Genomic DNA, 26,614 nt, shown 5'->3' with positions numbered 1-26,614 from the left:
CGAAGTAGTTTCCCACTGATGATGGCGCAATGCTGAAACGCGTTTGGGTTTCAAAAACTCGCGAGGGTAGACGGATCCAATATGTAATCCAAGTGCCGGTTCAACTCATGTTCACCGATTAGCAGACCAACAGCCACCATTAATTAAAATATAATTTTTTTACAATATTTTTCTAAAAGTTGGTCGATATCAATTATTTTGTTTTGCCTATCCTTCGAGGAATGCCACAGAATTACAGGTTCATCACCCAGAAAGGCTCTCGGACAAGGGTTCAAGAATTATGAATCGGATGAGAAACATGCTATGAATTTTTCCTTTCACTTAACACTGCTTTATAAGTGATAAAAAATGCTTTAAAGCTTTAAAATATATATGTAATTCGGTCGTTAGTAATCATCTTGGTCTGATTATCCTCAATCCTCCATCTTGCACCTCGCTATCTTCAGTGTGTCTTTCTGAAAGACAAATTGTTGAAACGCGTCTGACAAACTCAGCGAGGATAGACAGACCAAAATGAACGATACGACAAAATTAAAGATTCATAATCTAGCAGAAAGCACGAAGAAATCTCACATATAAATACAAAATCAAAGAGATCGTAAGTATTGTAATTTCACTTGTAATTGTAATATTTTGTTGTAAAAATATTACACATGAATTTAACCATTTTTTTTGGGGGGGGGACAACGAGTTAAGTCAGTGTATGGCCAAAAAGAATACTCAGGATTTTTCATGTTTCGCTTTTCACAGATGATTACAGTTGATAGCAATTGTCACAGAAATAACTGTCGTTGGAATTTAGATGGTTAGTGGATTATTAAAACCAAATTTTCCGTGGCGTTATTTTTTGATTATAATGGCCTGTAATCAGCAGCCAAAATTGGCCAAATTCTCGTCTCCATACCCCGAAAATTTTAAATCGTTACAAAAGGGATGTAAGTGTTAATTTTCTAACAATTTTCTAAATTATAAAAATGTGAAGTTACAACAAATGAATACAGTAACAATTAAATTGTTTATTGTTTGCCGATAAAAAATTAAACGGCCTTTAAAATTTATGCATGCAAATTGGATTTTTATATACGAGAATAGTAACAAGAAAATAATCCTAAATATGTAAAAATTAACAAACATCTTTATTTTTGTTAACATTATCGTGTAGATAAAAAAAGTCAGTGTCACGAGCGGGATTCGAACTCACGACCTTCGGCTAGATACGCCGCTACTGTCTTTTTTATCTCAACTAAAAATCTTAATTGAAAAATATTAGTCGGTCAAGCGGACCACGAAAACTAGTGAATTATCGTGTAAGTGTACATTAAACAAAAAAAAGGTAAGTGACAATATACATTTACTATTATGTTTTTATTTATTTACAAATCTAAACAAAAATAACATGATGAGATTTACTGTTGTGGTCCGCAGGGTGATAAACCACTAAACAATTTTAGTCTACCTATTATCGCTGTTTTTTTGTCAGTTGTATTTCGGCTTTTCGCCATCTTCAGTGTGTCTGAGTAATTCTGATAAGTTTGTTTTCTCTGATAAATCAAGTTTGTTTTTAAGTTAAGGTGGTGTGCGTATGTTGGATTGGAAACCGTGTCAGGATGACTGCTATTCTACGAGTCAAATCCTCGGAGGTAGTATAAAAAAAATGTAATGTTGTCGATTCAATTATTTTTGATTTATCAGTTTAAAAGGGTCAACTAACCAGACGGACTACTGTCCATGCAGTTGCGTTTATTCTCAAAGCTTGAGTTACTCGTTTTAATTGTTGAGGCAGACGAATTGCTGATAGCCTTGTCGTACCACTTGTAGCTGGTAAGGAAAAAAATCCGAGGACAGGCCAGTAGTGGCGGACGTACTAGACAGTCTGTCTACTAAACCTTATCTTATTTATTCCCTAGCCGGCCGGCCGTCTGAAAAAAACCACGTACTCGCTCATAGGATGGTCGTAAAGTCTACACCGAGACATTTTTAACCCCTTTGGATTTTTTGGCACGCTCAACTGCCCTTTTAAAACAGTTTTATTGACGTGATTGGCTATTTTAGAACGGCGGCTAGAAACGGTTTCAGTCTTGATTTGTGACACCGGGGTTTGAACTGTCGAGGAAATCCGCCGTTTTACGTTTATTCTTGGAATTCCTTTTACAGGACGTCACAGACTCTGGAAAAGACCCGGTCAGGTCTCGGTCAAATTAAGACCGAAGACGTGCGATGACCTATAGCAGATGGTTAAAGCAACGGTATACTCCACGTTAAAAACAAAAATGAAATCAATAAATCATATAATAATCAACATATATATAGTACCTGGGACAAACATAACCGTTGGTAAAATCATAAAGCTGAAAGAAGAACGCCATGTTAAGCTAAAGCATATCATCAGATGACCTCACTTCTTTTCCTTGTCTCATGATTTCATTAAAAAAGTAAATTTGTCTTCTCCACGTTAATTTATTTTACTAATACATTACCGTTTGCAATTATTAATTAATAACAAATTATTTTCAACGTAATTAGCGATCAGCTTTCAACATTATAATTATAGCTTTTTCCTTAAAATTAATCCTTTTCTCCTTGACATTAACTTTTTTTTCGTAGACGATTATCTCTGTTTTATTTCGAAATTAACTCTTTCAAATTTAAATTAAAACTTATTTACTTCAAATTAACCCTTTTTTATTTAAAATGAACTCTTTCTAACTTTAAATTAACTCTTACTTACTTCAAATGAAATTTTTAAATTTAAAATAAATCTTTTAAATTCAAGTTAACTCTTATTAATTTTAAATTAATAAGTTTTGTAATAAATTACCTTTTTTAACTTTAAATTATCTTTTATTTACTTCAAATTAACCATTTTTAATTTCAAATTAACAAATTAACCATTTTTAATTTCAAATTATTAAATTAACAACATTTTTAATTTAAAATTAATAAATTAAGCATTTGTAATTTCAAATTAACCCTAGCGAACATTAAATTAACTCTTATTTACTTCAAATTAACCTTTTATAATTTCAAATGCACTCTTTTTAACTTCAATTTAACTTGTTTAATTTGATATTATACTTATTTACTTCAAATTAACCTTTTTTAATTTCAAGTTAACTTTTTTAATTGGAAAAATAAAAATATCAGCATCTAACGTAAAATTCTTGTATATTTGAGAATTCTTTTTTTATAAATATAAAATATCACGTGGACATTATTTACACTAGTATTAAAATACAGGATTCTTCTTTTATATAATGGTTAAACAATTTTTTAATCAATTATATATATATTGATAGCATAAATATAATTATTTATAATACTCTTTAAATTTTTTCTGTAAAATCGACACTTTTTAATTTCAAATCCTTTTAGCATCAAATTAAGTGATCTTCACTTGAAATTAACTTTTTTAAATTTAAAATTAATCCTTTTTTTCCCAAATTAATTTTTTTAAACTATAAATTTTTTACTTCAAGCTAACCTTTGATTTGAAGCATTAAAAAAATTTTGATATAAAATTATTGGGCTTTTAGAAGATAATTATCTTACATAAGAGTCGAATTATTTTACAATTTTAAAAAAATCTCAAATTTTTATACTTCAGGTTTAAATTTTAAACTTGACTTTATTTAATTTTCATATAAGATTCTGATAAGGGGCGTCGGTGGCTGCAACGGTTAGGCGTTGCCACAGTGCTCTCCCGGTAGGTAGAGGTGAAGTTCCTGGGTTCGAATCCAGCCCTTCATTAAAAAAAAGATTATTTGGAGATCGCGAGATCTGGTCTGGTGTGACGTAGGTTTAGAAAAACATTTTCTTTATCGTGCAAACGTTTCGATCTTTATTGAGATCATCTTCAGAGCTCCAAGTTTTTGTTTTCTGTGTAAATGTGTCATTACTGTGTCTCGTGTTGAGATTATTAAAAAAATATTAAAGGTCAAATATACAGGAATTTTACTTTTCATGATTGTATTATAATATATTTCACACCATCTCTTAAGTTTAGAATTTAATTGAATTGAAAAATAAGTTGATTTGGCGGAAAAACGTTATATAATTATGGACAATTTAACAATCCATGGAATGAGAGTCATTGCTTCCTCCGCATAGGTTTACAAAAACTATCACATATACTGATTGATATTGATATTCGATTAAGTGAAGTTATTTTGTATAAGTGAATGTGTTTTCTGGCTATTTCTTTGGGTTGGTGAAATCGTTATATGATACGTAGAAAACGTTTATATTAAATAATGTATTTAGATTGTTTATCTATCAAATTATTTTTATTGAAAAGTCAAAATAATACATATTACGATATGTATCGATCAAAACATGTTAAAAGATCCTGTGTGTCAAAAGCGCAAAAATCCTGTTTGCGTTTTAAGCGATTTCAGTCTGATGATGTTGATTTCGTGATAGGAACACAGCAAGGAGACGTACAAGCAGACAAACATTAACACACGACAACCATTGGGACTTATAGGATAATAACTCCTTCCACCTCGTCGAGATAAACAAGTTACGATACAAAATAGAGGAAACCGGAAGGTCAACGGCAGCCTTCCCGGCTTTTATTGGATTTAGTATGTATTTTAATGGTTATTAACGGCTTAAAGGCCGACGGCTTCCTTCCGTTTATGTCCCTCCCATCTCATAAAACTCAGCACTAGTGTCTGTCAATCTATAAAAATTATAAACACCTCGTGTTTACACAAAGACTTTCCCCCCTCCCCCCTTGAACTATATATCATCATTTAAAATTGATCTTTAGAAAAAAAAAATCGTATATATATATTTTTTATATAGAAACATTAAGACACTTTTACGCCCTGGGGCATTAAAAATATTGTGTTTTACTATCTCGAAATAAAAGAAACCGGTCATGTTTTACCGCTATTGTACCTTAGAACAACAAAAAATACACGCAGGTGTATTTCTGATTATGACCATTTTTAATGCTTTTTAATTTTTTTAAAAGTGAACTGTAATAAAAATTAAAAGTACCTCTTATCACAAAGAACAGTAAATCAATTATTTTTGACATTGAATTTAAAAGGATAAATTGGGAATCTTTATAGTGTGAAGAATATATATTTTCTTATAGAGATTTGTCATCAGTTTATGCGGGATTTTATATTGATTTGGAAATTTTTGGTACGTCGTTTTCACTTGAAATCTTCAACATCTTGCCTTACCGGCGTCTTGGTGTGAAAAGAAAATAATAAAGTTGAACCCAGGGAGATTCACCCATGTAACACTCACGTCAAACAGATACAACTCCAGTACAAAATGCCCATGGTGCTCCATTTTATGCGTACAACGAAACTACTCATAAAGACCTAAATATTTCTATCCATCGCTCTCGACACCAATGTTTCATAAAACCCTCCCAACCAACATACATCTAGAAATCCAAAAATTCCACCAACTTTCCAGATGGTCGTGGGATCTCCTATCCAGGGATAGTGGTAATGACACTAGTTTTAATCAAACATTAAACATTATACCGCAGTCCCTCATTATTAAACTTTATAAAATAAATAATATTTTTGTAAATTTTTTTTTTTAAATTAGCCAATGAAATATTATGTTAATAATAATTACTCAACGATGGCACTGTTCAGTTATTATAACGAAATAACTAAATATTTCGTTTTATTATCAAGCAAAGCTTATTAATATTATTATCTGATAATGCCATAGGATTATGAGCGGATCTAAATGCATTATCGTATTTTTGAATAATTAATCCATAATAATACATTGACGATTTCTATTATTAGCATCAAATATGCAAATATTTAATTTTATTTTATGAGCAGATGTTTTGTACATCTATTTTATTTTCCAATTATACAACAATGATCTCTATTATTTATCATAGAATGGATAAAATGAAGGATATTTGTTCGTTAATTACTTCATCTTAAAACAATGTACTTTTTATGATTTTATTTTATAGTTACAAAATATATTTTTAGGTTTATAAAATGAAGTTATACTATTACGTTATTGCCACGAATAAATTGCAAAATGTAATTAATAATTTATATGAAAAATGGTTATTGTAAAACCTGGAAGTTTACTAGTTAAAAAAAAATTAAATGATTAAAAATTAAATAAAAATTAAAACTAAAGTTAATAGTTAGAAAAATTTAGTCATGGTGATCCAAAAAAAGAACTTAAAACACGGCTTAAAGATAAATTAAGTTATGGAAAAATGGGTGCTCCTTACAAAAAATTTTCTTCCTCATGGACAAACCAGATGTTAAATTTACGCCAAATGAGATAAGCGCGTATTCGAGTAAGTATTTTGGCTTGACAGACTGTGTATAATTAATTAATTATTCGGAAATCGTGAGATGCGATCTGGTGTAATGTAGGTTTCAGAAAAACATTTTCTTTATCGTGCCAACGTTTCGATATTTATTGAGATCATCTTCAGGGCTCAAACTGTTTGTGCACAGAGCGGGGGCATTCTCAACCCGGCACGCAAGAATGGCACAATTACGCAGAAAACAATCACTTTGAGCCCTGAAGATGATCTGAATAAAGATCGAAACGTTGGCACGATAAAGAAAATGTTTTTCTGAAACCTACATCACACCAGACCGCATCTCACGATTTCTGAATAATCATCGACTAACGGTCACTAATCACCACATATAATTAATTAAGTCAAAACTGATTCGTTTTTTTTAAAATTGAGGTAAAATAAAGACATTCAACAATTTGCCATTTTTGCTTAATTTCACGTAGCTTATTGTTTTTTATGGGACTCCTTGCATTAAAATGTTATAGGTGAAAACATTATGAAGTAGTAGGACGAACAGCAAATCGGCGCCAAATATTTTCAATTTTTTTCGGATGACAACATACGTTATCACTTTGTAAATTGCAAGGAACTCAGCATAAAATCTACTACAAATCGGAGAAAGTGAAAAATATTACATTATTCTTTTGCATACAAAGGCAGCTTCAACTCCATCTATGCTTTTTGATTCGTCGGTATATAAAAACATCATCATTTTGCTTTTTCTTCCTTTTCTTTGCTTTTTCTGTTCAGGAATATTATGGGAATGGTAGTATTTTTTGGAAGTTTTATAAGAGATTGAGTTTAGGGAAAAGCCAAGGATGGGAGCAATTTACAGTTCTGTGTTGTATTGTATGTGTGATGATCTAAAATGTAAGATATTTTGAGAGACTTGAATTGGAAAATGTTTTCTTGTGTAACTGTTGTATTCGTCCTGAATAATAAGCAGTTCGTCTGGAAAAAATGTATTTAACGAGTATGAGGGCATAGATAGAATTAAAGTTAAGCACTTTGCGTCTAGTTGTTTTCTACGATATGCTAGTGGCAATTTACCCGAATAAACATGAAGACCCGACTGACCTGAATAAGACCTGACAATTGCTAATCTTATGCCTGCAACATACTAGTTAGCATGTTCAATTGTTTTTGAGAAGCTGAGCCGTACGCATTGCTGCCGTAATCTAATTTTGAACGAATTATTGTCCTATGCTTAAGCATGCTTACCTTGTCAGCACCACACGAAGTGGAGCAAACAGTTCTAAGAACATTTAATGTTTTATTAAATGAGATGACCAGTTTAGAATTTTGTCGTATATGAGCATCTAAATAACAAATCGAATCTGAAAACATGAAGGATTTTGTATTTATTTTTAGTAAGGAAACAGATGTGGGTTTTTTGCGAAGAAAGCAGAAACAGTTTTGGACTCTGGATTTTGAAACCATTTTATTCAGCCAGTTGTCATCGAGTGTCTTTTGCCTGTTAAATTCCAGGGTCTCGACGTTTTTTTTATGCAGTAAATCGCCAGATCGTCCGCGTGTAGACTTGGTAACTATACATGTTCAGAGACATATAATGCTATGAAGAATAGTTCCGCGCTCAAGTCACATCCCTGTGGTACGCCGTTTTCTTGTATAAATTCTTTGGATAAGGAATTGCCGGACCTGACTTTAAAGCGCCTTGATTTTAGGAAATTGCCAATAAAGGTAAGGGTGTTTCCATCTATTCCATAACTTCTTAATGAATCTATTATTAATATCTCAGTGTACGATCAAAGGTATTTTCTCCATAAAAAAAAAATGCTAATCGTTTTTCTTCGCGATTGAAAGTATAAGTATGTTTTCTAAAAAGCGTAAATATATGAAGTGATAACTATTAAATTCGTGAGATGATTTATCTTTTTTAAAATAGCTGTTGCATAGCATCAAATTTTTGCGAAAACGCCTAATAGGATGAGTTTGTTTAAAAGTTTTGCAACAGGCATTTCATCGACCTGTCTGAGCTTGTTTTTTATCAAAGCAATACATATATTATCAGGCCCAGAAGCAGTATTTTTCGAAAATTCAAAGCCATTATAAATTCATCATATGAAAATGGTAGGTTTATGAGATGATTTGCGTTATTACCAAAGGGAATATTTATCGTTTCTGCCTCAGCTTTTCTCTGTTTAATGTGTTCAGAATAGTTACATGTAGCTGATATTTTATACAAGTGCTGTCCTAGGGAATTGGCTATTTCTTCTGGATTATTAAAGTACGCGTTATTATACTGCTTTTCCCTGCAATTTTCCTTATTGTATTCCAATATACTGTGAGTGGAGTATTCGATTTTGTTTTACGAATTTACGCCAGGTCTGTTTCTTACTGAGTTTTTTGATATACCTCGCCTGCTTTTGTTGCTTTTTTTGTATTGTCGATCGACTTTTAATAAACTTGGTCAAAGTCTTACTTTTTTCTTTTAAGACTTTGTCACATTCATTATTCCACCATATTTTTGAAATGAAAAATGTAAAAACTATTGCTATTTAACTAAAAATAGTTTAAAAGCAATTTTTAAACAGGTGACAAAGAAATTTACTCTAAAAATATGCTTTTTTGTGTAAATGATTCAAGGGTTGTTCAACTAAAATTAAATCGTTCTCTAGATATTATTATTAATTTTGTTATTTTTATTATTATTTTTAGTTTTGTCCTGCATACGTGTTCATTGTGTCCTCTTAATATTTTTATGATATTTAAAGTTAAATTGCTTTATTAAAGTGACAATTTGATTCATTTCAGGTTGACATTAAAAAAAAATTAAAATATAAAAAATTATAATTTGACATATATTAAAAATCTTTTGTCTATTCACCGGTTTCTTACATTGACCCTCCCAAAAAAATTAAATAAATTTTTATTAATTTTCAAATTTTCATTAGAAATCACTGTTGGAACGTTAAATACCGTAGAGGAAGTATCGGGTTGTCCGGAAAATAATGCAGGATTTTAAGTTTTCATTAAAAAAAATCTATATAAAATATTCTGTTTACGTTTACAGGATTACTCATTTGTNTGGGAAATTATTTTGATTAAAGAACATTGCTTTAAAGTAACTAGTTTCTTTTTTTTTTGTTTAATACCAAAATCCTGCATTATTTTCCGGACAACCCAATACGTCTAGACCAATATCAGCATTTTTTTTTTTTTTTTGGAAATATGAAGCCCCAGGTTGTCATTTGAGGAAAACAAAGTATTGCAATCGGTTTTTCCTTGGTAGATATATTCAATTAATAGTCTAGTGATATTTAAAAAAATGACAATTTCCTTTTGATAAAGGAAGAAATGATTTTTTAAAATTGTCTCTCATCCCATTAAAATTTTTTTTATAGGTTTCATCGCTAGACATATTGGCGGACGGTATTATCATAAAATATATTTTTTTATCTCCCACACATTTTTATAAATTTATCGTATTGACGGATGTACATATTACAATATCTGTTGGCACGATTTAAACTATTTTATGAGATTAATGTTTTCCTTTTTTTTTTTTGGGGGGGGGGTCGGTGACCGCAACGGTTTAGGCGTTGACACGCACTCATCAATGTAAGGTAAAGGTCCCGGGTTCGAATCCAACGGCCCTGCATTCGAACGGCATACTTACAAATGGGCTTTTTTTCAAAAACACCGGTACCCTGAGGGTTTATATGTCCTCTGCTGTTGCGAACCCTCATAAAAGAAAAGTTTTCGTTCGTCCGTCTCCAGAGCGTTCCCATCTTCATAACAGAAATATCGGACTTGATACCAAAGTTTTTGAAAAAAATTCTCCGTTACGAGTTGTCTAATACCGAACTTGTATTCTTTTCAAAAAATAAAACTCCACCCACCAAAAATAGACTTTTGCTAAAGAAATGACGAATCGATACGTCGGGGCGAAATTGTTTACAAATATACATTTTAAAATTATTAATAGAGAAACAAACAGGGTTGTAAGTAAGGTTTATCGGCTTGAAATAACGATGTTTTCACAGTAGTGACCAAGAAAAAAAAATCCTACAATAATTTTTCAAATTTGAATTTATACATACATTCACGACAGATATGAAACTTTTTTTCTGATTACGTCCACTAGAAATCACACGAATTTCATAGGATTAAATGACAAAACAAAGCTTATATAATTATTTGTTTCAAGAGGGCCGTAAAATTGAGATTTGTAATGACAACAAATTTGACAAGAATGTTGTTTTGATTAAACTAATTAAGTTTGTTTATATTACTACTATTTCTATGTTCTGAGTATATGTTTTTACTGTGAGTGTAATATTTTAATGATATTTGTGCCCTGATTGACGCAATGTTGAAATGGCTTGTCTGTAATGTCAACGAATTTGGCAAGAATGTTATTTTGATCATGCCAAGTCTAGGTAAATTAGGTTATTTTTAACTTTGTTTATATTTCTGTTATTGTGTTTAAATTCACCCTAAATATTTATTTTCATTAATATGGTATTATCATATGGTATATACAGAATTGAGCTCATATATAATTTTTTTTTTTCAATGTTATTTTATGCTATTCAAGTCACTAGTTTTCGTGGTCCGCTTGATCAATTAATATCTTTCAATTAATTAACGTTTTTAGTTGGGATAAAAAAGTCAACCCACGACCTTCAGCTAGATACGCCGCTACGCTACCACCTGAGCTATCGTGACTTCGAACGAAGTGGTAGAATAGCGGCGTATCTAGCCGAAGGTCGTGGGTTCGAATCCCGCTCGTGAAATTGACTTTTTTATCCCAACTAAAAACCTTAATTAATTGAAAGTTATTTTATGTTTTATATTATCACACGGTCACATGGATCCTACATGTATTTGTAAGATTTAAACCATGTTTATAACTTCCAGGCTCTGAAGATGATCTCAATAAAGATCGAAACGTTGGCACTGTAAAGAAAATGTTTTTCTAAAACCTACGTCACACCAGACCGCATCTCACGATCTCCGAATAATTCATTATGAGTGTATCGAGTAAATCTTTTATTTATTTATAAAGTAAACGGAACGAAAAATACAATAAAATTATATAAACATTTTAAAAGAAGAACTACGCGTTGATTTGTCTAAAAGGAAAGAGCGAAATTAGATGGATCCACCCCTTGCGAAGGTAAATTAGAAACCCTAAGATTTTCTTTTTTATATTTTTTTAACATGAAAATCTTCAGAATGCTATGTTATCCATACGAGTTATACACATTATCATTGCACATGACATCATCAAATTGTGTATAACGTACACTAGCTTTGGCGTTGTATGGTGTGTTGGTTTACCAGGAGAAAACGAAGTTCTTTTTAAATTATTTTTACTAATGATTATATATTTTCCACTTTTAGCATTTAAGCGAAATTGTACTGAATTATTTGGTCTATGATTTAATTTAAAATCTGCTTGTTCTTCAAACTTTGTGATTGAACCACGGTTCTGGATTTAACAGTATTCGGATTTCCTTTTTGTTGTTTAACTATTAATTATACCATTGTTTAAATTTTCTGATTTATGTCCATTCTGATTTAAATCTGAGGGGGAATTTTGGAAAATAGACGTTCTAACTCTTTTAAATATAGATTTAAGCGTTTTGATAGTTTCAAATGTCGATTCTTGTGAAATGTCGAGATTTTTAGGACTACGTAAAGAGAGATCGAGCGGTCGGGGGTTCCGTTAAAAATAGTCCAACTTGAAAAATCCGTCAACAGGGCCCAATTTAAGTACGGCACCGCCCGACGACGGACGGACGGCCAGCGGAATGGGATGCATTCTTTTTATATTTACGGGCATAAAAGAAGAAACGGTCGGCTTGTATTTCATGGGATATTATTCCATTGCTTATTTCGTCTGGGACGGGAGCCGGATCGTATGACGAAGACAAGCGCGGTTAGAAGGTCTGCAGTAACAATCGCAAACGCTGAATAGAGCGATTTTACGCCATGCCTCACTTTATCGGGGACTTTATTTCAAACCCAACTTCAAATTTCCATTCGTTCTTTCAAACAAACAGTTGAATAGGGCCGCAATGAAAGTTGGAAATTTTATTTCTCCTTCTCTCAATACAGAGAGTACTCAATACAGTAAGTCTTGTCGTATTTAGACATTATGATTTACTTTATAAATAAAAAATGCACGTTATTACAGATTTCCCAAAAAAAAAAAATTTCCTTTTAAAACCCACACACTTTTATCGTTACTTGATTTAATATTAGTTTCTAAAATATAGAGATTCAACTGTATAAAACAAACATACCATCTGAAAAAGCAAAATGAACGTAGGTACATTGTGGAAATCATAGGAATTTTTATTTTTAGAAGATTTTAATAATTATTAATAAGTCCATTAGATTTCGTCGTTCGATTGTCGCAATAACGTCTTTTAATTAATTCATCTTTGTGTAAGTTATTGGTCGAGATAAAAAAAGTCATTGTCACGAGCAGGATTCGAACCCACGACCTTCGGCTAAAGACGCCGCTGCTCTTACCACTTGAGCTATCGTGACTTCGACCCACTCGGATACCAACTTTGAAAAATGGCAAAAAGGAGGGAAAATTCAAAAGGTGGGGTTGAGAAGGGAAGTTGGTGTCCTAGTGGATCGGAGTCACGATAGCTCAAGTGGAACAACAGCGACGTATATGGCCGAAGGTCGTGGGTTCAAACCCCGCTCGTGACACTGACTTTTTATCTCAACCAATTCCTTAAAAATGACAATCCAAGCATAATTTATTGTTGTACACATGGTTAGTCGTTAGACCCTTCGGAAGGTCTTTGTAGTCGAGGTGCCTCTGGCTAGGTTTTTTCAATCCTCTATAATTAGTAAAGTTCGAATCGCAGAGATATTAGATAATTTTCACCAGATTGTGAAGTAAATAAATGGTTAACTCTGAAATATGGATAACTGGCTATCACGATTTTCCTCAGCGGTGTTCTTTTTTTGGACAACTTTTTGAGATAAAAGAATTGCACTTTATTTTCAATACAAAAGAGCGATTTTACGATATTTTACCGTTTATTTTAAATTCGGCGCGGCTTTAGAAAACGCTTCGCACGTAAAGGCAGTGCCGTAAAAAATATGACCTTTTTACGATATTCGTTTATTATTTTTAAGCAAATATTTCTGTTTTTCCCCAAATAGAAAAAGTTCTGTCTATTATTAATGTGAAAACGTTTGGTAAAAATTTGAAGTCATTACGACTGATAGTTATAGAGAAAAAGGAAATTAAATTTTTCACGAGAGCAACTTTGTAGTGATGAAAGGGTTATATGATAACGTGCAAGCAATATCAGAATTTTATCAACTTGTATGATGATGAAATAAAACATTATTATTATTTTTATTACATAATTTTACAAAACTAATTTATTTTAAACAACTTATTTAACAAAAAGTCAATAGTAATAATAACAATAAATAAAAAAAAATCGTGTTGAATAACTCAATAGACGCAGATTCAATCGGAAAAAATAAATATCAGCAATTTTCGGTTCGAAACCCTTCATAATATTTATATCAAAATATACACAATTCTCTAAGGAATTTTTAATAATAATTTTATTGATAGAGAAATTATGTTCTAAATACTTCTTTTTCTGAAGGAAACATCCTACAAAACATACGTCTAAAGTCTCATATTTATTGTATGAAATTGTCATCTAAAACCATGGTTGTTTTCTGTCGCCTTTTCCTGAAGGAGTCGTTCTGCAAATAGTTTTCTCGAACAAATGTATACAATCATGTTTATTATTTAAACATCAACTTTTGGATTTTTTTCTATAAATTTGTTATCTAAAGGCACGCTTTACTGGTTTTTTTTCTTCTGTAAGAGCTACTGCATAAAACCCCAGTTTCGTCATGCAAATAGTTTGGCATCCTGAACAACTTTAGTGTAAAAATATTATATGAAATATTTACAAAATATTTAACACGATCTCTTAAATATTTTGTTATAGACATTTGAACAATTGAATTGAAAAATTGTTGCTTGAACCATTTTTTCTTGTGATATCGTCCTACATCACTAATCGGCTGTCGTATGCGTTCTATCTATAAACCAAAATTCATATAAAATGTATCTTTGAATAAAATTATCATGGATATGAGATTTTTACATATATAATTCTGTATTAAAAAACTATATATGGTTCTATTCTCATACTGGTTTTGCAGTGATTCGAATTTCGAGGGTAAATGTTCATAATCAAACTATGATAGATTCATCATGACGTGCTAATCATTTGAAAGTAACTGACTACAATCGGTGAGGAAAACGTACTTGTAGATTACCAGCTAGTCTGATGATGGGCATTTCATGATAGAAACAGGATCATTGCTAAACCTAGTTTGTGAGTAGAACCATCCTTTTCATAATTTCATAATCATTCATAATCATAATTCATAATAGATACTCACTCTGTCATTTTTTAAATTATGTTTCAGTACAGTAAATAGATGTTCATATTTGTTAACCTTGTGAATTATTAAGAATAGTTTCAAAGTCCCAGTGAAACGAATTTATTCCTCGAATCTTTGACTAAAATACTTTTCTTATCTTTCAAATTGGCCTTATTCCTGATTTTTTAATGAAATGAAATAAAATTGCCTTTAAAATTTTATTTTTTCGCTATTGCATAAAATGTTTTTATATCGATATCGTTTTACAAAAATACTAAGGATGGGGTTGGGATGGGAAGTTAGTATCCGAGTGGATCGAAGTCACACCTTTTGAATTTTCCCTCCTTGGCAAAAATAAATGAATAAGTTTAAAATGAACTATACCTTCACTAAAGCTCTCCGTGGCCATTTCATTTGTCGCCGAGAATGAAATTGATTACACGACATTTGAAAAATGGCAAAAAGGAGGGAAAATTCAAAAGGTGTGGTAGAGGTAGGAAGTTGGTGTTCCAGTGGATCGAGGTCACGATAGCTCAAGTGGTAGAGCAGCGGCGTATCAGGCCGAAGTTCGTGGGTTCGAATCCCGCTCGTGCCATTGACTTTTTTATCTCAACTGAAAACCTTAATTAATTGGTCAAGCGGACCACGAAACTAGTGAATTGAATTTCTTTAAAGGTTCATTTTTACATTTCTTTGCATTTTTAAGGTACATTTTGGAGACCTCTTGGTTAAAAAAAAAATCAACAAAATATCATTTTTCTGCTCGAGCTTTAGACTGATTTTCAGTCTTAATCAGGAACAAATTTTTGTATAGATATGGTTCTATTAAACAAGACTTTTTGATTATAATTTTGTAGAAATAATATTTTTACAAAATGACGTTTATTTGTACTATGTCTAGTTGTAAAAAGTTTTGAATAAAACAAATTTGATTTATTACGTAAAACCTCCTTTTCTTCGTGTAAAATATTAGTTTTTTTATATTTTAAATATATAATTTTTAAATAGAAACGCTGTTTAAAATCACTATTTGATTTTAACAAGGGGGCAGAACCACTTTATTAATTTTTTATTTCTAAATTTTCAAATACCCTCTCAAAATTTCAAAATTTCATAGGCTGTGCCAGGATTCGAACCCAGAACCGCTAGCGTGACGAACGTAGGCCACCGTAGAACCGCACACTTCACATAATTATTTACCGTATGAAATGTTAGTCTGTTTTGGATAGAATAGTTAAACAAGTATAAACAATGTGGATTAAGACACACAAAGGCATTGACACGTGTTGACGAAAAATAGCTCCAAGAACAGATCTGAAGTCATAGTTCGTAAAGACAGTCATTGCTGTCGGCCGAAGCCGACAGTTTGCAGTTTAGTATTTAGCTTAATTACAATTGATGAAAAGTATGTACGAACACAACGTATATTTAAAAAATCCCAGCAACCGTAAGCTGTAGTAACGCCTAGGGAAATTAGCGAAGAGGAATCCAAGAAAGTGCTCAACTAACTTAACTGTATTGAACTTTCAGAGGTATGACAGTAAAATAAAAGGAAACTAAAGTCACCAGTGATTTCGTAAAAAAGCTTGAACAGTTGGTGGAAGATGGACAACCGGAGGTTTACCAAGATTGTTTTTGGAAAAAGTGATGGTTTGTGTGTTTGGCGGTATTTCTTGATGGCCCAGTAATTGACTCTAGACTTTACTATGACCATTTAGGCAGAGTTTATGCCTGTTTTGACGGGCAAAATTGCCGCAAGTAATGCGTTTTGCCCCCTGCAACCCTGAATATAACCAAGATATTCCACGATCTGGTTTATATATCGCTCCATGATTATTTTTGAAAGGGCAGCACTTCGATAACTGCAAGGATATGAAGGATGCGAACAGTTTTAGTCACAAAACCATTGGTACCGACATCATATCCAATCACTGTTAGAAAGATGGAAGAAACTAATCGAAAGCGTTGGGCCATACTTGCAGGTGTAAAATTTTGAGTTGTTTAAAATGTGTGGTGTTTAGTGACCGTTAGCCAATGATTATTTGGAGATCGTGAGGTGCGGTCTGGTAGGTAGGTAGGTTTTAGAAAAACATTTTCTTTATCATGCCAACGTTTTGATCTTTATTGAGATCATCTTCAGGGCTCTGAGTGTTTGTTTTCCGTGTAGATGTGTCATTCTTGTGAGCCTGATGCTTTAAATATTTACTCTGAAATAAAAGCAAATTTATACACAAACCGAAAAACTTTTACAAAATTATATTGTTAGAACATTAAAATGTTCGTATTTGTAACGTGTAGATATTTAAATAATAGAATTAAAAATTCCCACCAATATTGAAAAGCTTTTTTCAGTTTGTAATTTCGGAAATTGGTTTGGTGACAAGACTTCTAAATTTTTTAATATTTGTGCAAAAAACATTAAAAAACATTTTTATATATCTTTCATGTTTTGAATGTCTACCTTTGTCTAGTAGCTTGAGTAAAACTTTTGTCTACGTTTTCAATGGATGCTTTGCTCGTTTCTGTTAACTGTTTGACTTATTTTGTAATAAAGTTTTTTTAAAGTTTTATCTTCAATCAACTAAACACAAAACATTAAAAACTGTAATAAATCGTTTGTAAAATCTTTATTTTCAACAATGACGAAGAAGAAATCAGAACAACTATAAGAAAATACCAAAATTTTGGAATTTTAATGTAGTAATTTAACAAATTATGAAATAGAGAAAGGTTGAGAAAATATTTTTTTCACTTTCAAATTTTTTAATTTTTTTATACAGCTTTAGGTTGTTGTCAAACATTAACGATTAATTATTTTTAAAAACGCCTGGAATTCCTAACGTATTGAGAACAACTAAATAAACTAATTGTAAAATTAGTTTTAATAGACTATATAGATTTTGAGAAAATGATACCAAAAATGACAATATTTCAGCTTCTCTTTGAACAACAAAATAACCCTAAAAAGTGCTGAAAAAAGGTATTTAAGAATTTGATTTTTAAACAGAAAATACAGAATATCCAGAAAAAGAGATCCGTATCAAAATTAATACAGGTTAAAACAAATCTATTCGTCCAAAAAACCATTGCTACTCCCTTTAAAACAATGACAGCAATTATTGGGCCAAAAGTACATATTTATTTTTTTGCATCTGCTTGTAAACTATCGAACTTAAAATCAAGTAACAATTTGTTTTACTTGAAAAATAAGTAAACATGTACTAAGATTTTATAATTGTGTTTAAAGAAAAATTATATTTTACAATTCACTAATTTCGTGGTCAGCTTGACCAATTAATATATTACAATTAATTAAGGTTTTTAGTTGAGATAAAAATGTCAATGGCACGAGCGGGATTCGAACCCACGATCTTGCCATTGACTTTTTTATCTCAACTAAAAACCTTAATTAATTGTAATATTTTACAAAGTTTAATTTAAAGGGTGGTGAGAAGGGAGTTTTGAATTTGATTTTTACTAAATGACATAAATTTAATAAAATTAAATATTTAATTAAATTACATAATTAATTTTTTTATACTTTTTAAAAATAATTCCATTATAATTTAATAGTCTTATTGATTACAGTCATATATTAAAACAACGATGTTTTGCAAAAACCATTGAAACCTACGGTTAATATATGTTCATATTTTTTTTTTAGCTTTTACTATTAATAATTAAATTTTTACAGAAAAAGAGGATATTATTACTTGAAAGTTGGACGAAGAGAGTGATTATTTATTCTCATCCCTGATCGCTTTTGAATATATTTTAAATTTTGAATATTTTAAAATTTCGATTTGGCGGATTTGGCTGGTGCAGTAGAAAGTTATTTTATTATTAGTTATTAAGTTTCACCACTGCCTGCTTTGGAAATTACTAACATCAAAGAAAAAATGAGGTTTGTCTTAAAATAATTTCCACCAGTGCAAATTTTCGGCTTGGTCCTTCAGTTTTGGAAGATGCCTGGAATGATAAAATGTGGAACTGTACAATTCTTCCTGATTTGAAATTTGTTTTGTTTGGCCGGTTTGAGTTTTTATTTATTGAAGGTTGTTTATGTTTATCAAATACAGGCAAATAATTGTAGCCATATAATCGTTTCGATACGCCTTTGGAATATTTACGTGTCAATACGTCGAAAATCTGTTTATAAGAGATAGGACATTTCCATTGCTGTCGAAAAACAATTCTGGCCATGGAGATAGATTTTATGTACTGTTGGTTACAACTAATAGGACAGGACTACATGTTTATAAGTACATTTTCGTCTTATGTACAGGATGATAAATTTTTATATAATATTTTATTTTCAGTGTGAGGTGATTAAAAAGTCTTACCTGGAGTTTCTATCGTTGATCTGTAGGGTGTCGTTATAAGGCTGGGGCTGATCGCCAAGCATTTCTTCGTCCCAGAGGTAAGCGAGACCTTCGAGAATCTGTAGCTTTTCTTCGGGTAGCTCGCGTAAGGCGGCCAAGAGCCTGTCCTCGACGGGCCGGCCCAGGGAGGTGGCCACGATCCCCGCCAGGAGGGTGAGGGCGGTGAGCATCCCCCGCTTCTTCCAGCTTCCACTCGAAGACGACATTTGGATTTTCTTGGCACTTTACAAGTCACTGGTGTTCCTCATATGAAACATCGGGCGGTGCTAACGGTGCCTTATATACCAACCCCTTCCCCCTCCATGCTCGCCACCCCCTCCCGTTTTACGAACCGAAAAATCTCATCATTATAATTTTCAATAACTTAATATTAGATTGATCTGATCGTTATGAAATTATTGTTAGTCTGTGTGTCTGGGAGACGGGCAAACGTAAATCAGGTGAATATTTTTGCTCAACTTTCTATACTTCGACCACAAAGCACAAAGCACGCCTTGTTTTTACGATGTTACTATACAACAAAGAAAACCCTAATCTGAAATGTGTTTCTATACAAATAGGCAGATTGCTGAATAGAAACATTTTTTCCTGGCTTTAAATAAAAAATATATATAAATAACACGTGTTTTGCAATAACACCAAGTAAGACAAAATTACCACACATTAAGATAGATTATTTCAAAATAAAACCACAAAAAGAAGGAAGAGTTTTCTCATATTTCATAGTCCAATTAAAATTAACAAAGAAAAACTTAAATGTGTACAAACAAAATTGAATGATGTTAAATTCAAATAGAAAGGTTGTCGGGTGGAAAGATTTTTTTTTTTCAAAATCCAACTGCTAAAATATGTAAATATCTCGCCTTTTGTAATAACATGATATCTTATAATACAATTCAAATTAACAAAAAAAAACTTTCGCAACTCAAAAGAGAGCAAATAATATACGTAAATTATGATAAATTCAAATAGACGGAAAGAGTTTTTTTTAAGCTCCAACTGGTGAAATGTGTAAATATCATGCCTTTTGTAATAATATGATATCTTATAATACAATTAAAATTAACAAAAAAAAACTTTCTCAACTCAAAAGGGAACAAATAAAATACGTAAATTATGATAAATTCAAATAGGTAGATTAAAATAGTGGAAAGAGTTTTTTTTTAAGCTCCAACTGGTGAAATGTGTAAATATCATGCCTTTTGTAATAACATGATATAATACAATTAAAATTAACAAAAACAAACTTTATCAACTCAAAAGGGAACAAATAAAATACGTAAATTATGATAAATTCAAATGGTAGATTCAAATAGTCGGAAAGAGTTTTTTTAAGCTCCAACTGGTGAAATGTGTAAATATCATGCCTTTTGTAATAACATGATATCTTATAATACAATTAAAATTAACAAAAAAAAAAACTTTATCAACTCAAAAGGGAACCAATAAAATACGTAAATTATGATAAATTCAAATAGACGGAAAGAGTTTTTTTTAAGCTCCAACTGGTGAAATGTGTAAATATCATGCCTTTTGTAATAAGATGTCTTATTCATAATTATAATTAACAAAAAAAAAACCTCAGCTCTAAAGTGATCAAACAAAATACGTAAACGATGGTAAGTTCATTACCCTAACATTTACAATGTTACGAAATATTCGTTATCTTTATACAAAAAAATGTATTTAGATACATATAGGAAAATTGTTGATTTGAAAGATTTTTTCCTGGTTCGAATTGCAAAAATACATAACAGGTCTTTTTTTTTACTAAAAATTGGTTCCAATTAGGTTTTTCTAAATGAGATGTTGTAAGTAAAGTAATTAATTAAATTTTAATTAATTAAAATTATTCCGAAGTATAAAGTAATTTTATTAAATATTAATTTAGAGCTTTCCACACTTGAAATTTGGAAGTACAGACAAATTATTTTGTAACATCATTTACTCTCTGCGAGATGAAGTACCGTAAGCACAGTGTTGTCAAAAACAAATACGGTTACGTTTATTGATTAAGTTTTGATTTTGGCAATTTTAAATTTAGAACTCTCACACGATACGAATGTGGGAGTACAGACAAGCCATTTAGTTCGTCATAGATCTGCTATTGGAAGTTCAGTTTCATCAAGTCCAAAACCGTGCCTCCCATAAGTTGGCTTAAGTTTATTGACCAAGTTATCAGTGATATAAGGATAAAGTTAAGTTTTAACAAATGTAAATCTATAACTCTCGTATTCGGAATTTTGGATTATCATGGAGAAGTAAATTAGTTTTTTTCTAGATCAGGTATTTATTGTAAGAAGAATTTTTACCAAATGTAAATAACATCTTCTGAGCTTATTATTGATATAAGACTATAGATATAAAATAAATCCCTCAAATCTTAATTTGAGACAAGGTTCTCTTTTAAGTTTTTATGATTTGGTATCGTAAACCCAATTTTATCCAACACAAAATCGTGCTTCGGTTAATTTTATTGATAAAACTATTATAATATAAGGAGATATATCATGTAAGGAATATTGAGCAAAGCCAAATCAATAACTTTTGGACAGTTTGAATTTGAGATTATCGATGAAATTATATAGTCTTATCACTTAGTCTGTACTAAATGAGGTTCTTCAGTGTAGTTTTACCAAGTTAATAGATCTAGGATGGTAAAATTTTGTAGAATAGTATAAGGCCATTTTAACAAACCTTAGTTTCTAATTGTCATACACATGGAAATTAAGATTTTTCGTTGTAAATACCGTTTTGCGAAGTAAGTATGAAAAATTTAAACGAATTCTTTCATTCACGAAATGTATCATGATTTAAGTAATTGCGTAGAAAAAGAGAAAATGACGGCGATAGTGCTGAAGTTTATAGCGGTTTTCATCGGTTAACATGATGAAACGGGACGTTAGAAATTCCAAATAGCGGCTTAATAGAGCCAGACTGTTTTGATTTTAATTTAGAATGTATAAAGTGCATCTGGGCCAACATCCGACTGGGATTTGTTTACATTTGAACGGTTCTATCTTTAAGTTTTATCGAAGAAATGTGACAATTCAGTCCATCGATACGAAAATTTCGACTATTGTAAAAAAAAAAAAAATGGAAAACGTTTCCAAAAATATTCAAACCTGATGTTCCATTTAAATAATTCATGAAGTTACCAACACAAGTTTATCACATTTTTGCAACTTTATAAGACAATAAACCGATTTTGTACTTGGTAAAACGATTGACGACAAAAGATGTAAAAAAACTGAATGAAGTGACTAAATGTCTTGTCGATAGTTCCAAATTCCCAGTGCATGAGAGTTCGAAAGTGAGATTTCATAAAATTCCCTAATAGTAATAATATAATCAGTCTTATTTCAAATATATCTTAGTCAATAAATAATAAAGCAACGAGATCAGGGATGAAGCCTTGAATGTAGAAAAACCTACTTGTTTTCTCATGTTGAGCTTTCGGCTGTATTTGAGGAAGGACATCACAAAACCAGTTTTTTACCTTCATGGATTCATCCCTGATCTCTTTGCTTTATTATTAATCAATAAACCTAACTGAGGCATGATTTTGTTCTTAGTTCACAATTAAAATTTAAAAACCATAACACTAAATAATGGGGCTAAATGACTAGTTGATAATTTCGTATTTCAGGTGTATGAGAATTAGTAATTAATATTTGATAAAACAAGTTCATATTGACTCTAATTAACCTTACGGCAATAATAACTTAGTCAATAAACATAACCTTAAAATGATGCCACTAAAAAGACATTGATAATCCAAAATTCCAAGTGTAGTAGTTAGGCATAATTAATCTGTCATAAAAAAATATAATGATAATATTGCCTTTAACCTTATGTTAACAACAACTTAGTCAATAAATTGACCGCTCTAAACATTCAATGATGTGACTAAATGACTCGATGATAATCTCGTATTTCAGGTGTATGAGAATTAGTAATTAATATTTGATAAAAACAAGTTCATATTGACTGTAATTAACCTTATGGCAATAATAACTTAGTCAATAAGCATAATCTTAAAATGATGCCACTAAATGACATCGATAATCCCAAATTCCAAGTATAATAGTTAGGCATAATTAATCTGCCATAAAAAAATATAATGATGATATTATTGCCTTTAACCTTATGTTAACAACAACTTAGTCAATAAATTGAACCGATACACACGTTAATACTCTAAACACTCAATTATGTGACTAAATGACTCGTTGATAATTTCGTATTTCAGGTGTATGAGAATTAGTAATTAATATTTGCTAAAACAAGTTCATATTGACTGTAATTAACCTTATGGCAATAATAACTTAGTCAATAAACATAACCTTAAAATGATGCCACTAAATGACATCGATAATCTCAAATTGCAAATGTAGAAGTTAGGCATAATTAATATGTCATAAAAAGATGTAATGATAATATTGTTGTCTTTAACCTTATGTTAAGAACAACAATTTAGTCAATAAACTTAACCGATGCACGTTTTAGTACTCTAAAAACTAAATGATATGACTAAATGACTTTTAGATAACTCAAAATCCAAGTGTACCTCTATTCAAGTCTAGTTATAGGTTTATATTAGTCTGATCGCTTTCTTGTCAATAATAACTTTGTCACCAAATTAATTAAGGTTTTTAGTTGAGATAAAAAAGTCAGTTTCACTAGCGGGTTTCGAACCCGCGACCTTCGGCTTGATACGCCGCTACTCTACCACTTGAGCTATCGTGACTTCGATCCACTCGGGCCACTAACTTCCCATCTCATCACCTTTTGAATTTCCCTCCTCTCCTTTCCCTCAAGTGGTAGAGTAGCGGCGTATCAAGCCGAAGGTCGTGGGTTCTAATCCCGCTCGTGACGCTGACTTTTTTATCTCAACTAAAAACCTCAATTAATTGAATGATATTAATTCGTCAAGCGGACCACGAAAACTAGTGAATTTGTCACCAAAGTCAATACTCTTTTATACTTGATAAAAGTATAATTATAACAGGTAATTGAAAAACTGAATGACGTTCTAAATGACTAGATAACCTCATGTTTCAAGCATGTGAGAATTATGAATTAAGTTATAAGTACGTTTTATACTTAGTCAATAAACTTAACCGATTCACCTACAAACCCAATAATGTAATTAAATGACTTGCCGATAGCCCTAATTACAAGTCTTCTGAAATTATAAGTTTTTAGATTAGTCCATGATGCTTTATATTATTCTATTAGCCTTATGTCTATAATAACATTGTCATAAAAGTCGATAGATGGCTTTTTTATACCTTGTAAAACAATATCTCATCTAGGAAAAACTGAATGACTTCAGTTATCGCACATTCCAAGTGTATGAGAATTCAAAATTAAGAAATATTAAGAGTATCTAGTAATAATTAATAATTTAGGCAATATATTTATTTAAAGCCCGTCTTGCGAGTATTTGCAATATCTCATTTAGGAAAAACAAATGATAGAACTAAATGATTTGTGACTAAGCATGACATTGTAAAAAAAGTCGTTAAATGGTATTTACAATAAAGCTATGAAAAATTAAATGTCTTTTCGATAATCTTAAATTACATGTATATGAAAATTATAAGTTAATATTTGTTATATTGACCTTATACTAATAAATAAAAAAGTATACTAATATTATATTATACTATATCAGTTCTGCATCAATAATAACATTTTTAACCGAGGACCACATTTTTCTACTGCGTAAAACTATACCGATAATACCTTATTTAGGACAAACTAAATGATGTATGTATATGACTAAATAATATGCCGTTAATCCCAAATTCAAAATGCACATTTCTTCGATAAAATATAATCCAGCTCGCCCGGCGAAATGTAAGCGTTGCTAGTTGTATCGGGAAAACACACTAACTTAAAGATAGAACCGTTCAAATGTAAACAAATCCCAGACGGATGCTGGCCCAGATGCACTTTATACATTCTAAATTAAAATCAAAACAGTCTGGCTTTATTAAGCTGCTATTTGGAATTTCTAACGTCAGCCGTTTTATCATGGCAACACATGAAAACCGCTAAAAAATTTCCGCACTATCGCCGCAATTTTCTATTTTTCTACGCAATTACTTAAATTATAAAGGGTTTCGTAATTGAAAGAATTTGTACTAAATCTTAAACATAATTTGAAAAAAGTACTTAAAAAAATTTTCTTAAATTTCATGTGAATTAGAGCTATAAATTAAAATTTGTTAAAACGACCTTATGCTAATCAATAAAAAAATTATATTAATATTATAATGTATACTATATGAGTTAATTAATAATTACATACACTAATTACATTTAAACCTGTACTGACAATGCCCGATTTACATTGGTCAAAAATTTCCATTTTTTTAAATAATAAAAGTAGAAACATTATTTATTAACTTTCAATTAATTAAGGTTTTTAGTTGAAACAAAAAAAAATCAGTGTCAGGAGCGGGATTCGAACCCACGATCTTCGGCAAGATACGCCGCTCCTCTACCCCTTGAGCTATCGTGACTTCGATCCACTCGGACACCAACTTCCCATCTCACGATCGAAGTTGATGTTTTGAAATAAAAATGGCAAAAAGGAGGGAAAATTCGAAAGGTGGGGTTGAGTTGGGAAGTTAGAGTCCGAGTTGATCTAAGTCACGATAGCTCAGGTGGTAGAGCAGGGGCGTATCTAGTCGAAGGTCGTGGGTTCGAATCCCGCTCCTGACACTGACTTTTTTATCTCAACTGAAAACCTTAATTAATTGAAAGATATTAGTTGGTCAAGCGGACCACGAAACTAGTGAAATTAACATTTGAAGGGGTCAGGGGAAAAACAGTACATCTCCATTTTTCTAAATTTTACAGGAGAGCAAAAAATCGATTTACCATTATGTTTGAAGCACTAGGCTGTTCTTAAAAATTTAATGAAAAATACAGCTATTAAATTTAAACACCTTTCACATCAAATCAAAAATTAAATATTGAAAATATTTTTGCAATATGGATAAATTTTCATTTGGAAAAACAAATCGTGTACTTAGCCTGTTTTTCCCCACAACGTTTCATTTACTTTGGACGTTTCGGGAATTAACACCAATCGTCAAGAATTTTGTTAGTACTACATTAAACTTTTTTTAATATATAAATTTATTATATCCATATTGTGTTTTAAAAGAAAGGACAATTTAACAACCAAATTTAGTACGATCTAATTGGTGTGACTAAATAATTTGTCGATAATCCCACCTTCAAAATGCACAACAGTTATAATTTTAGATTTGTTCAAAATTCCATATAATTATGTTAAATTTTCTTGTATTATAATAACTGTATCAGTAAATTTAAGGGGCATGGGTGGCCTCAACGGTTTAGCCGTACATCACTACAAGGTGAAGGTCCCGGGTTCGAATCCAGCGGCCCTGCATTCGAGCCCGACATAGTTAAATGGGCTTTTTTTCAAAAACACAGGCACCCCGAGGGTTGATATTTCGTC

The 26,614-nt window shown here is 31.1% G+C and overlaps 2 protein-coding genes across 3 annotated transcripts in view; one reads left to right on the top strand and one right to left on the bottom strand.

The window, feature by feature from the left end:
* Positions 1–19,373, bottom strand: part of LOC106672646 — a 30,757-nt gene extending 11,384 nt beyond the window's left edge. For both annotated transcript variants that reach the window (XM_014404230.2, XM_014404231.2), the window contains exon 1: positions 19,075–19,373. In XM_014404230.2, coding sequence (XP_014259716.1) covers positions 19,075–19,319 — 245 coding nt within the window. In that variant the 5' untranslated portion in view covers positions 19,320–19,373. The remainder of the gene's footprint in view (positions 1–19,074) is intronic.
* A 139-nt stretch (positions 19,374–19,512) lies between these two features.
* LOC106672616 (sodium-coupled monocarboxylate transporter 1-like) overlaps positions 19,513–26,614 on the top strand; it is a 72,471-nt gene continuing 65,369 nt past the window's right edge. Inside the window, exon 1 of the mRNA XM_024227223.1 lies at positions 19,513–19,553. The gene's annotated coding sequence lies outside the window, so the exon portion shown is untranslated. The remainder of the gene's footprint in view (positions 19,554–26,614) is intronic.

The sequence above is a fragment of the Cimex lectularius genome, unplaced genomic scaffold (genome assembly GCF_000648675.2).
Source record: "Cimex lectularius strain Harlan isolate CLEC.00 unplaced genomic scaffold, Clec_2.1 scaffold152, whole genome shotgun sequence".
NCBI lineage: Eukaryota > Metazoa > Arthropoda > Insecta > Hemiptera > Cimicidae > Cimex > Cimex lectularius.
Note: the sequence above shows the minus strand (reverse complement) of the source record. Positions and strands in the feature narration are given on the sequence as shown.